The following is a 14,480-nucleotide window of genomic DNA, read 5'->3' on the forward strand; positions in this document are numbered from 1 at the left end:
TTCCCTGGCAGTCAGATGAGCCCACATGATGGAGTTCTGGCCAATGGGCCATAAGTGGAAGTGGGCAATCCTTTTCTTTCCCTATCTTCTGAGTGAATGGAGAGGACTCCAAAGATCTAGGGGACAGCTGAGTCACAAGGATGCAAGTTGGGTCTCTGAATGACTGAATGGAATAGCACCTCCCCCAACACCAACCTACCCCCTGCTTTGAACTATAATTTGAGAAATAAGGCTACACTGAGGCCACCGAGACTTGGGAGCTATTTGTTCACCAGTTCATCTATGCACACCAATAAAGGTTGACTTCTTGTGACCATGCCCTTCCTTGAATGATCTTTTGGTGTCATGAGGCAATGCTGGACTGAGTGGTCTCCTCACCCATTTCTCACATTGAAATTTTAAAGACCTCATGAATGTACGTTATAGTGCATTTTTCTCTTTCTGCTCCTCAGCAAACCCTTCTAATTTGGGAGAAATCCCTGGTTGGGTGACCTTGGTGGGACCATGGGAGTCTAAGGCTCAGCTACTCCCTCATTCCATCCCTTGCAAATTAGAGCCAGGGCACTTGATCTAGATTCTTCCACCTGAATGTTTATGCCTGGGACTGTACATCTTGAGCAAATGATGCAAAGGGGCCAGGACAGTTGAGAAACCGACCTCTGAAGCCACAGCACTGAATCCAGCTTGGCTGGAGTCCTGCAGCTCGCCTTGCCTTGGTTCCCGCCCATTTTCCAAGCCAGATGCCTCAGATTAAGTAGATTCTGTGAGGTATTAATACTGTCCAAAAAACTCCTTTTCTGCTGCAGTTAGAGTCCATTTCTACTGCTTGTACCGTGTTCCTGCTTGAGTGTGTGTGTGCAGATGTACACAACACAGAGGAGTCTTCCAACACCAAGGGCAAGTGTTCTTTGCCAGGGCGATCTTTCCAAAACATAATTTGTCCGTTACCATCTTCTGTTTCAAAAGATTCAACGATTCTTTATCTCTTTCAGGACAAAACCCACACATTTTAGCATGACAGCCCAGACCCTCTGGACCTTTCTTGTTACCTCTCCTCACTTTCACTCTTCGACCGCATGCTGGCCCCTGGGCTCACCCTTTCTCACCACACTGTGCTCCCCATGCACATGGTCTGTGGGCCCTTTCCCTTTCTTGGCCTCGTGGCAAGTTCCTGCCTATCCTTCCTGTTGTAGCTGGAGAATGATTTCCATGAAACAGAGTTTTGATGATTTTTCCTCCAGCACCATGTGTACCTATTTTATGCCCTTATTACACTTTCCTGTAGTTGTTCACAAGTTTGTCCTTCTTACTAGATTATAAACTTCTTGACAACAGCGTCTGTCTAGTCATCTACGTATGACAACACCTAGGATACTTCTGGGCACGTGGTAGATGGCTCACTAGGTGTTTGTTGACTGACTGACTGAATGAATGAATGAACATGACCTAATGTCTGTAAGGCTCTGACAATCACCATAGGAACCATTCTAGAACAACACTATCAAGACTGTTCAATATTCCACCCCTGAGCTACCCAAAGGTGGTTTAGAAGACAAAGACTACACCATGTTCACCATCCAAGGACAAATTGCCATCTGTCATCATACACATGTGCCCTATCACCCCTTTCTCCCTCCTCCCTCTCCCACTTCCCTTCTGGTAACCACCAATCTAATCTCTGTGAACATGATGTAGTCTCACAGAAATCAAAATATAACGACATACAGCTGAAATTTATATAATGTTATAAACCAATGTTACCTCAATAAAAAAAATTAAAAAAAAGAAAAAGAGACAGACATTGGTTATCTTGAAATAATTTTTAATGTTTTAAAATTTAGTGCACACAATACATGTTTTAGCAGTAGAAGAATGAAAATGTGTGTATGCTGTTTAATAAAATTGACGTTATAAAACAAGACCATGTTAAGAAAACCTCAAAAGTAGAAGTAAACATTTAAGTAAAAACCAAATAGACAAGATGCTAAAGGATATGATTTAAAAATCCTAATAAAGGTAGTTGCCTAAATCCAGACTTGAGACATTGAGATTTACTTTGCCACTTAAAAAAAAAAGGAAACAGAATGCCCTTCGTTTTAAATGCATTTAAAAAAATGTTTGCACATTGTTTTCCTGCTGGCAACTGGAGGATAATCAAGTATATAAGAATACCAGCTGGATTCCAATCTAATAATAAACAAGTACACCGCCTGGCTTTCCTGGTAAATATATAGTTCACCTCAGCAAGCGACAAAAAATCACTCTCCATATTACTTTTCTGTGTCAGACCCCACCTGCCACCCATGCCCCGAAGTGAACACAGTTGAAAACTACTTCAACTTAAGAGAAAATGAAAACAAAAATCTTTAGCACCTTATGGTTTCTAAGCGTAGGAAAAACATGGGCAGAATGGAAATATAGGAAGAGGAAAAAAAATGGGTAAGACCAATGATGTGCTCTTCAGTAAAATTCCACTCACACACAGCTGCTTAAATGGGCAGAACGGCTGATTTATGTATTGGTCATTGTGAGAAAAAAACCTGACTTTCAAAATTTCCTCAGATTTTCGCAGATCCCTCCAAAATGTAAAGGTTGGAGATAATTTATTCACACAATCATGTCCTAGAACTTTATCAAATAATTAAGTATGCATCACAGTGGAGGTTGTGGTGAGGAAAAGGAGGTGAGGAAGAAAGGAATACCCCTTTTTACTTCCTGCCCATTCTTCCCCACCAAACTACTAAGGTTCAACGAGTCCTTAGAAAACAAAACAGCCAGAAATGTGTTTTATGCAAATAAAGCACTTTCTAGACTGAGTCCACCCAAACTGTAGTGCTTCCCTTAACACTGCAAAAGAAGTATGTAATTCCAGGACAAGCAGATTCTCTAAAATCTCAACGACGACTAGTGCCAGCTTGGCAAAGTCTGATTTAGTGCTCAAGAATGTCAAAAGATGATGATACTTAGAAGAGCATCTTGGTCATAGTGGGGTAAGAATTTAATCAGCACAGGAGGCATTTGCTAGCAAGCTAGATGGTTAAAAAGTCCAGAGTTCAACTATTTCTTTTTCAGTTGTGAACGTCACTGAGAATGGGGATCTCGTTTTATTAAGAAAACTTCCCTTCTTCTTACAAGTAAACCAATTCAAACCATTCCTGCCTTATGTAAAAATATTAAAATCTTATATAAACCTTACCAATGGCCTGAGAAATGCAAGGACATTCACTAGGAGATTTGTGCAAAAATTGTTTCTCTCAGACAGCAGGATAAGTTACAAGAAGAAACCAACCTCTAGAATAAAATTTTAGAAGGGATTTGTTTCTATTTTCACTAAATGAATAAGGGGGAGGTTTTATCCAAAATTTGTCTATAGCTTTAAAATGTAGGTAATAAATTTAAATTCTAAACAAATACTGACAAGTGGTATTGTAAAATGTGATTTGGTACAACTGTGGAATCTGAGGACTTACTGTGTAAGTTTCTATTACACATTAATAAAATTTAATTGTATATTTCAAATACAATTATGCTTACTTCACATCCCTTATTCAGAACATCAATCCCCTTGGTTATTCTCACAACTTTCAACCCTTTAAGAAGTTGTACCAAAATTAAAAATCATTAGATTTGATAGTGACAAGTGAGGAAATACAACTCCTTACGGGTCGAATGAATAAGTCAGATATAAATGCTTAAGAAAACATTTAAAAGTATTATATAGGTAATATAATTAATTACAAATTGCTTTCTGTTCATTAAAAAGTCTCTTCTGAACTTGAAAATGACGCATGAACAGGGTCTATATGATGTGCATGTCTTCTGCAATGCTAATATTACTGGGTTACACAGATTCAGGCTAACACTGCACCACGGAAAGGACTGAGGATGTGCCGCACCTGTAATGCCATCGATGGAAACAGACTGGGTACCGAAGTGCTGGATTTCCATCTCTTATCCAACGTCAGTTGCTCTTTAGTTAGTAGAAGATGAAGTGTCCGCTTTCCCCATGGCTTCCTCACTGAAGAGCAGCTTTCGAAGTATATTTGCATAAAATGGTCCATACACTTGCTTGTTGAGATTCACAATGTTTGCATATTGAGAGCCTAGTACTTCTAGCTCCTGCTGAATGACTGCAAGGCCTCCTGGCATGGGAGGCATGCATTTTTGAGGGCTTGTAAGACAGAGTAGGCTTTTCATGTATAGTTGGATTCGTTTATCTAGGGAAAAATAAGATATCTTTACCTGTCCCATTATTAAAGCACATAATTTTTTAAAAAATGAGAATACTAATTATGGTGGGTGGATTGCAATAATATTCCTAACTCTTCACCCTCTCTGTATCCAAGCCCTTTACCAGGGAGCTTTGCAGCTCTTCCCATCAAAGGCTGGAGTCTGTTTCCTCACGTCTTGAATTGGAGCTGGCCTTATGACTTTCTTTGGCCAATAGAGAATGTGGCAGAAATGTTGGTATGCTAGTTCCATGCTGAGGTCTCAAGAGGCATGGTTTGCATCTGCTCTCTCCAGCTACCAACACCATGTGAACAAGCCTGGGCTTGATGAGAGGCCACATTGACAGAAGCTCAGCTGTTCTATCTGAGGCCATCTTAGACCAACCTGTACTCCCAAACACTTGAGAAAGTCGAGCCAAGATCAGCAGAGCTACCTACCCAAGCCACAGCTGACCACAAATGCTTGCATGAGTCCAGCAAGACCAAAAGAACTACCCAGTTGCCCCAAAGACTTGTGAGCAATACTAATGCTTGTTTTTTTTTTTTAAGCTATGATGTTTGAGAGTGACTTGTTACGCAGCACTAGCTAACTAATAAAAAATATAGAGTACTTTTGGGGTAGGGCAGAGAATCTTTTACAAAAACTCAATACTTAATGTCCATCATTTTAGTTATGTACACTAAAGCTGAGTGTGTAAAATGGCACTGCCAGTTTTGCCCACATAGTGTTTTTAAAAAATAGAAACCATTTAAAATCAGAAAGTTTCATGTAAAAATCCAAATTTCTAGTTCCTTTTGAAAAATCTACATAGAGATCTGGAAACTCGGGAGCCGAAATTATCATATGGCAAGGGTGACCACACATCCAGGTTTTCCCAGGAGAGTCGAAGTTTACACCTGTTGTCCTGGCATAATTAAAAAGAGCACTCTCAAAAGCTTCCTGGTTTGGACAATAAATTATACGGTCACCCTACACATGGCCAACAATCTGGAGGCACTGAGGAAGGGCCACCCCAACTGGCACTCCAGTTTGCCACCTTCTCCAGCCTTCCTGCTTCACTGCTTCAATGTATCTGTGTTTCAGACCACTTCACAAAAGCAGGCAAATACATAATAAATCAGGCTGCAACAGTATTGGACAAATAGTACCAGACAAACCAGGCCTGCCACAGCCCATGCTGCTCCACGGACTTTCTTTGGCTTTGGAAACAGAAACCTCACAAATAAGAAAGTTTGCTAAGGAGAATACACTCCACCAAATACGGACAAATACGACATTAATGAAACTCTTATCTCCAAACACTTCTCCCAAAAGTCACACGTTCCAGGCAGATCAATCCTAGAACTCAAAGTTTCCAAAGTCCCATGTCCATGTCTTAGCCAGACTGTTTCCTCTTACTAGAATGCCCTTCCATCTCACCTCATCTCTGCCCAGACTTGAAAGCATCCTTCAATACCAAGCCTAAAGTAGTACCTCCTTTCCAAGGCTTTCCCTAACATCTGTTTGACTATCACGCCATATTACTGTGACTTGAGAATGTGTCTCTCTCTCCCTTCTTAGAGATGGGCTCTCTGAGGGTGAGGGCCATGTCTTTTTTATCTTTATATGCCCAGCCTGGCATGTGGCAGACACATCACAAATGCTGACTGAATTGAAGTGTGAATAGAATGAAAAGGTCTCGAAAGATCAACAGCAAACTGAGACCAACGGGAGTCAGGCAGGAACAGGGCTGGAGAAGGCAGTGAAAGATGACTGGGGCCTTATCTGTAATTTGTCAACAGGAAGACATTATTCCTGTATGTATCTTATACAATTGAAAATTACCTTTTAAAAATGTACATGGCTATAACCATGCAAATAATCTACAAAGCAGGTAATCTATAAATAATTTCTACCTGGTTTTGGCACACGTTTGAAAAAACTGGTTTGAAAGAAAACTTTTCTAATTATCTTCCATAGCTAAGGTTGGTTGAGTCCTTATTATGTTCCAGGGATCCCTCTAACTGCTTAATTTATTCTAACTCCTCTGCAGGCAGAAAATTAAGAGTCAGTTGTCTACTAAATTTCCTGTTAGACTGGTTGCCTGACTCTCAGGAGCCCAGGTCTATTTTCATTACAGATATGGTCCAAACACTTTCCTGCAAAATTATTTAAAGAATGAAACTCTTTCAAAATTGTTATTATGCTTACAAGTGGTTCTGTCTCCTCTGCAGACAGTCAGTTTTTACGCCAAGACTAAAGTGACAGAAGCGTTTGTCCACTCAGGAACAGCCACACTGAGTCCCCGCCAAAGGCGTGCCCTTGGCTTCCAGAATCCAAGGAGAGACGCTCAAGTGAGTCATTCGAGTTGCTAGGCAACAACACTTTGAATGAGGTTAAAAAGTGCTCTCAATTTGTAAAAGAACAGGAACGTTGGACTGGGGAGAGCTGGGTGGAAAAAAGTTGCTTTACCGGATTTTAAGAGGCCACCTCGTGGTGGGGGCATCTCCCAGCTCCCAGCTTCCCTCTCCCTTCTGACATTGCAGGTACTTCCCTTATCTAGAGCAAGGGCACAGAGGACACTGGATTCTCCAGCCACCCTGCCAACAAGCAGCAGGGTCCAGCTCTGACCACAATGCCAACCAGAGCAGTTAAGAACATGAGCTCTGGAGTCAGACAGGCTGGGGAAGAACCCCGACTCAGTAGCTGGCTGGTTATGTGACCTCGGGTTGAGAGTTCCTTAACCACTCCAAGTCTCCGAGGCGTTCACCCCTTCCACAAATATTTATTCAGTGTCATCTATAGGCCTAGCATGGTACGGGAATATAGCAGCAAACAAACCTGCACCCTACCCTCATGAGGCCTGCACACCAGTGGGGGCCTAGCAGGATGTGGCAGAGATCGCCGTATGCCCCTCTTCCTCCGAGGACCACAACCTCCCAGGTATTAGCCGTTCAGCTGGAGACCAGAGGCTGTGAGGACAGACGCATGTCAGCAGTGAAGGGTACGCAGGGAAGAGCTCAGCCACAGGCAGCTGTGGTTATGCTGTGCTTGTTCCTGTTATCAGCTGTCACCTCTCAGCAGCCCACAGTGCTGCACACCAGCACTGCTCTTTTCTGGGGGAGGGGTGGAAGCCTTGAGCTATTAAGCAGCCTGTGTGGCCTAGATGTCCAGCATTCCAGGCACCCAGGGATAAGGATGAGAGAAACTATTTTGAGAGCCTCAAACAAATAACAGCAAGTATCTGTATTCTTAGTGAAGTCAAAGTTGTACTTTGGAAACTTGCAGATTAGTCCCAGAATGTTAGTATATTCTAATTCTACACTCTTTTCCTCCTTCGTCTTTATTCCTCACCCTCTATAGTACACACTTGCTTTGTGCCCCACATCACCCTCTCCCCCTTCTTATGACCACAGCACCCTGATTTTGTTTGGGGGAATTATCTCTTCCCTACTCTCAGACCAGGCATTACAGGTAAAGGTGACTCACCCTGGCTCCAGGAACTGAACACATGTCTCGGGCCCAGGTTCTTCCTCTCCAGCCACCATGACTGACTCAAGAATGGGACACGACCTACAGTCAGCCAACTGGAGCCAATGAGACTCAATTCTGGGGTCATCTGAGCTAACAGGGAAGCTGACTCCTTGTTATTCACCTGATTTAAACATGGAAAGACGTGGGCTAGAGCTGAAGCCACCTTGCTATGATGGGAAGAGACTATCTGTGAAGACAGCCAGCTCAAGGAAGGCAGTGCTGAGGGATGGAGGCAGGGAAACTAGTGCCAGTGATGCTCCGAGCTCCGATTAAGCTGTACCTGCAGCCAGCCCTATCTCTGGTCTTTTCACTTATAGAAGAAAATACATTTCCTTTGTGCTTGAGCTAGTTTAGAAGTTTAGATTCTCTGTCACAGGTAACAGAAAAAGTCCTAACTGATACATTCTCCATCTCCCAATTCATCAACACAACTTGACACTAAGACATTCACTTCCTTAGCAGTCAAGTACAAAAAAAGCCCACCCACTTGCCTCCCAGTTCCAGAGCCTTTTTACCCTTTGTCTCTTGAAGCCTGACCAGGAAAGGGGCCCTCAGCTCGCTTAAGCTAGCTCACAGCAGAACCGATATCTACCTTCTGTGAACACACTGCCATCTGGTTTGGATCGTTGTACTGATCTAGGATTACCAGCAGCATTATGTTATCTTCCTCATAAAAATCTATTGGCTTGATAGTAGGATAGAAGGCCCTGAAGCACCCCCCTACTCCACTACACACACAAGTAGTGAGTCCCAAACCTCTGAAAATATTAACACTTTCTTCATATTTTCAATATTTATTCTCCAAAAGAAGCAGGTTATCTGCTTAAGACTAAAATTTGACTGGCACTTAACTTTAGTCAAAATCAGCGAGTTAAAGCAAATTGAAGGAGAATTGAAGGAGAAACCAATGAAAACATGAGGACCCACCAATCAAAGAGCAGACAGGATTGTCCTCGTCTTCAATGCTTGAAAATTGACCTATGAGATTAGCTTGAATCTCAGCATTTAAAGTGGGTAAACCTCTCTCCATCAGGGTCTTGTTAACTTCAACACAAGTCTGAACACCAATAGAATTCAGGACTTCCTTCAAGTTAAAGGTCCTACAAAACATGAAACAAAATCTCATCAGGGATAGTTGTTGTTCATCAGTTTTTGTTTTTAATATACCAACTTATTTCAAATATCTACTAATTTCTCCTATGCAGACAATAATTACCTCTATTAGAATGTACTTAGAAAACAGTAACTCCTCCCAACCACCAACCCTTACATGTAGCAGATTTTTTCAATGCTTAAAACCACTCAATTCTGTAGGCAGTGTTTAAATAGGAAAGCATAGGCAGAAAAATGTGGTCCCTGAAAACAAGTCTGAAAACCATTTTCATGCAGGGCTATCAGAAAATGAAAGAAAATACCTATTTACTCCTGAAAATAAACCCTTTAGTCTGACTGGATTCATTCATAGATTTTTTTTTTTTTTTTAGCTTGGAAAATGAGGTAGAATCAATTCCTTTATCCATGCCTGAGCAGGAAATCTATAACACCAATCAAAAACAAGAAATGAAGATACTCAGAGGTCAACACCATAAAGATAAGAAGCTCATTCTCATTGCTACTTTCAGGTAACTGATCAATAATCCAAATATATAGAGTCCAGAAAATTGTAAAGAGTAATTAGCAGTGGGTTATTTAATAGGTAAAGAAAAAGAGGTAATTAGAAAGTGCATTTGTTGGGTCCACACTATTGGGGAATCATGATTGAAAATTGCATCTCACTATCCAGAAAGGTCATTAGATAGCTCTGCTCAAAATGGGAATTAAAGGATGAGACACAGGCCCAATGATAGGAGGCAGTGTAATGCAGTGGTTAGAGCATAAGATGTGGTGACAGGCAGATCTGGGTTCAAATCCTGACTCCACCACTAAATTTGCTATGTGACTATATTAGCTCTCGGCAGATTGTCAGGCATGTAGCAAATGCTTAACGAGAAGAAGAAGAGAAAAACTGTTTATCATTATCATCATCATTAACAACAATAAGAAATAAGTCCTTGGTGTTCTGCCTTGACTGGAATTTGTTATAAATCCACATTGGACCTGCCTTTGGAGTTCTACGACCCAAAGGTAGATAATTGATAACAAAATTTTTATCTCTTGACTTTTACCCACTACCAAAAACAAAAGCTGCTGCCCTAGCTTCCTCTTGCTTTTAATCAGTGAGTTCTCAGGCTAAGGGAGAAACTAATTTTAGCGTAAACCATGGCCTCCTATTCACAATAAAGAAGCCAAAACTCTTGCTAGTTTTCAAGATACATCATCAAAACAAATACAAATGACACCTGGGTCTCCTGACAATTTGGAACCATCTGCTTTTTAATGTTATGAATGTTATTACCCCATCCGCAATGAAGATAATTGAGAATTAACTATATTCATTTCCCAAAGCAGGTTGGGGGGGATTAAACAAAACAATAATACAACCAAACAGGCAGAACAACTATCAAGAGGGTGATATAACAACTACATAGTTATTAAAACCTAACATTTATCGAGCACTTACTATGTCCCAGACACCTGTACTAAGTGTTTCACATGAATTATCTTGAGTTCTCGCAACTCTGAGGCAGGTACAATTATTATTCCCTTTTTGCAAGAGAGGCAGTGAGGCTCAGGGTGATTCAGGAACTTGTTCAAGGGTACGTAATAAGTCAATAGCAGAGCTGGGATTTAAATCCTGGCCTGACCCGAAAGCCTGGCCTCTTAGTAACCACTTTGCTATATGCTTTATAATAATATTTAAGCAGCATTGGGGGTTCACTAATGGCTAAGAGAAGTTTCTGGAAAGTAATGGTTACCTAGTGTGGGAAAACATTAAGGTTAGACCAATTGCAAAACCAGAGAAGGTTTCTTTTCATTATAGGTCTTGGGTCCTGAGTGTGAAGTAAATGAGCCTGGCAGGTTAGCACCAGAATCAGGAGCACTTGAGTCAGTCGGACCAGGGCTCAGGCCTCAGTTTGCCCTTGTCTTGCTGTGCAGCCCAAGGCAAATCCTATTCTCTCTCCGAGATTTCAGCTCAAAATGAACTTTGGATTCTGTAACCGCTCGGGCTCCTTTTGGCTCTTAGTATTCTAGGGTTTTATCAATGAATTTATGTGCTCTCTGGGCAAAGGGCAGGAGTATGGAAGGATAGGTGCATCTCCCTTCAAAGAGAGGAACAAAGAGTACGAGCCCCTGAAAACACCTGAAAGGGGAACCAGCAGGAGGAGCTGACTCATATAAGACCATGGAAAACTCTGGTCATTGACTAAGATTAGGAATCTTTTGACTTGGACAGGATTCCCAACAGGATGATCTAAATGCAAAATCTAAATGGGATTCTAGTATTCAATGGAGGTATGATACTGCGAATGAATTTTGAAAAAACAAAACCTTTACTGGACTTGTATAACATCTTTGAAGGGATAGAGATGTGACCACTTCTAAAGGCTTCACAGTAGGCTGGTTCAGTAAAGTTGGTGAACATTTCACTACAGAAAAATGGTGATGTCAGAACAACTTAATCTGGAAAGCCTCTTTGACAGGGCATTCTAAACACTGAGCTTGGTGGATTTCTGGGTTTTGTTTGTTTTTTCCACAGCTCTGTCAAAGAAGAGCTTTTACACATACCCACCCTAAGTGGAAATACTACACTCACCCTGGCACTTGTCATGGAAAAGACCTCTCTCTTCCTATGAAAGGACGTCTAAGCCTTCAGAGATATTAAAAGAAATTCTAGAAAAAGGTGTAAGATAAGCTTCTCTAAATCACAGTCCTGAATATCACATCCAGATGCCCAAGGTTATTCACGTTCTCTGAAACACGTATAAGAGGGAGCAGACAAAAACACTTGGAACTTACTCTTTGCTCATGCCTTCAAGGAGAACAGCTGAAATCCTTTTAAACCTGTTTGCAAGCTCAGGGAGGCCTTCTGTAATAGCACCCACCATGTTGTTGGTAATTAGGGATAGGCAGGCAATAATTTTCAATTGATTCAGCTTTTCTGTCAGTTCCTGAAGACGTGCTCCATCTGTCATGAGTGTCTAGCATATTTATTTAAAATGTAAAAATAGAAAGGGAAGCTCAATACCATGAAAATGTAAAATAAGCAATGTTACATCCAAACTCCCACTTTTATCTGATTTCAGTGAGGTCACTAAACCACATGCAATGCAGACAGACCAGCTGATTCACAGTTAGAACTTAAGAATTAAAATAGTGGAAAACTTGAGGGAAGAAAAAAATCACTCACCTCAGGTAATTCTTTTTTCTGATAATCCCACTGTAACAGTTTCAAATAACTGTTATTTAGCACCAGTGTAGGGCTCAGGCTTGGCTTGGAGCTGTTTTCGGCCCCAGGAGTTAAAGCAGTCTCAGAAAGAGAAAGTAATTCTTCATCTACAGATTCTTTGATCCATTCTGTAGTTTGATCAAGAGCACCTACAAGTGAAAAGGCCACATATTTGTCCTACAGCTAATGGACCCCTTCATTTGTGCATTCTACATGACAGATGCTATGTCAGGTGCTGAGGAGGAATGAAAAGACAGCCCCCTGCCCCCCCAAGGAGGTTATAGTCCAGATGGGGAGACGGACCTGTAAACTAACAATTACAGCAGGATACACTGAATAGTAGAAGGCACAGTGGGAGCGAGGGGAGCAGAGGTTGTCCAGGGCAGAGTCTAAGAGGAAGAGTTCCACAAGTGACACTTGAAGACACAAGGCAGACAGAGGAAAGGGCTGTCACTCCAGGCCAGGAGAACAGCCAATACAAAGACCTGGAAAAGTGAGAGAATATGGTACGTTCTGGATGCTACAAGCAAATCTGTATTGCTGGTCCATTAAAGAACTACGGGGAAGACTTAGATGGCCCCGGATGGGTACACATGCCAGCTCACACACAACCTTGAGTTTTGTGCAGAGAAGATATTTAGACTAAAGGCATTGATTATTAAACATTTTTGAGTCCTGGACCCCTCCGTCTGATTAGAACTGTCTTTATCAAAATGCACATGCCCGCTGGTGGGCACACTTTATGGTGCTTTAGACCCAATACTAAGGTTTCCCACTAGAAACAAACTGCTTTTTATACCACATTTCTTATAAAATTATATATTGGGTAGAATTTATAAGGTGGCACTTGCTAAAAAAATTCAGACTGAACACAGGTGCAGGTGGTTAAAAAAGAGCCAGAGAGCAAGATAAAGTATAGTCACCCTGAAATTGTTCCTCTGACCCCACACTTGAACAGGGGTAATTTATGAGTAGTTCTGTTTGCCACACTAAAGCAACACCATCCCCAGATCCACAACTTTGTTTCTCCTCAGTTAGCAAATGCTGTTCTTGGTTTTTCTAGTTCTGTTTATAAAGATGTAAAAGACTGGCAGTCTTTTATTTAAAAGATATCCAACAGAGAGAGGGGGAGTGGAAATCATCATGGATATAATTACAATGTGGCAGTAATAAGCATTTATACTGCCAGCTTAATCATTTACAGCTGACACATTTAACAGCCTATTTGGTTATCAAACAAAAGCAACAGTGTAGCATAGTTGTTCCCAATCCTGGCTGATTTTAGAATCACCTGGGGAGCTTTAAAAGGAAAAAAACGATCTTGGGCACAACTCCTGGAGATTCTGATTTAATCAGTCTGAGATGGGGCTCAGGCATCTGTGTTGAAACACCCCGGGTGATCCTAATATGCAGAGAACTCAGTATGACTGGTAAAGCAGAAAGAGCACGAGTTTAGAGCGAAAGATCAACTTTTCTCTATGGGATCTGCTGAGATTTCACTCCCACAAGCTAGTACACTCACTGCTCTATGTGGCTCCAAAAGCAAAGTCAACCCCATGAGGCACTTGTACCCTTGGTTTGTCATGTGGACAGTAATGAGAGCCTCTCCATTCACTCGTTTATTCAATGATAACTGAGCACCTACCCATCCTACACCAAGTACTGCACCCAGTCCTGGGGATTCTTAGGTGAGTAAACATAGTCCCAGCACTCAAGCAGCTCCTGGTCTACTAGGAGAGACAAACCCAAGAATAGGCAATGGCTTTACAGGTGCATTTATCTAAGAATTTCCAATGAGCAGTGAAGGCCCAAGACTGCCACACCCGACTTCATGCTCAATACATGCTCCTGATTTCCCACCAGGGAGGCTTGGCCTCACCCCCGTGAAACTCGCTCTGGTTCTCTAAACCCAAATCCTGCCAGTCCTTAGCGGCCAAATCTCCCTTCCTGTGGGAAGCCTTTCTTGGTAGTATGGACCCATCCTTATCTTTCCCTTCTTGGAACAGCCCCACCTTTGAATTTATTTTTTCTTGAAGATTTGCCCTGAGCTAACATCCGTTGCCAATCTTCCCCTATTTTGTACATGGGATGCTGCCACAGCATGGCTCACAAGTGGTGTAGGTCTGCACCCGGGATCCAAATCTGTGAACCCAGGCCACCGAAGCGAGTGTGCCAAACTCAACCACCATGCCACGGGGCTCGCCCCCCACCTCTGAATTTTTGATCTGGCTGTCATTTCTCTTAAACAGCTCAACTGAAAAACGGCTTCTCTATTTTAAAAAAATTGTCATTAAACATTTCATGTGCCTTAGTCTCATTTTCATCTCACTAGTGAGTTCACTGAGAGTCCAATCTATGACCTTTATTGTTTATTTCTCTTTCCCTTGACTTAGCTCACAGCACACCTTGA

At 41.8% G+C, this 14,480-nt stretch overlaps 1 protein-coding gene across 3 annotated transcripts in view; it reads right to left on the minus strand.

Moving 5' to 3' along the window:
- Window positions 1-1,809: 1,809 nt before the first annotated feature.
- The window catches only part of TCP11L2 (t-complex 11 like 2), a 39,257-nt gene continuing 26,586 nt past the window's right edge, over window positions 1,810-14,480 (minus strand). For all 3 annotated transcript variants that reach the window (XM_087449001.1, XM_087449000.1, XM_087448999.1), the window contains 4 exons: window positions 12,032-12,219; window positions 11,641-11,822; window positions 8,671-8,843; window positions 1,810-4,217 (listed from right to left, as the gene is read on the minus strand). In XM_087449001.1, the coding sequence (XP_087305127.1) occupies window positions 3,973-4,217; window positions 8,671-8,843; window positions 11,641-11,822; window positions 12,032-12,219 (788 nt within the window). In that variant the 3' untranslated portion in view covers window positions 1,810-3,972. The remainder of the gene's footprint in view (window positions 4,218-8,670; window positions 8,844-11,640; window positions 11,823-12,031; window positions 12,220-14,480) is intronic.

This window comes from Ceratotherium simum, chromosome 25 (assembly GCF_057802395.1).
Source record: "Ceratotherium simum simum isolate JZ-2026a chromosome 25, ASM5780239v1, whole genome shotgun sequence".
Lineage (NCBI taxonomy): Eukaryota > Metazoa > Chordata > Mammalia > Perissodactyla > Rhinocerotidae > Ceratotherium > Ceratotherium simum.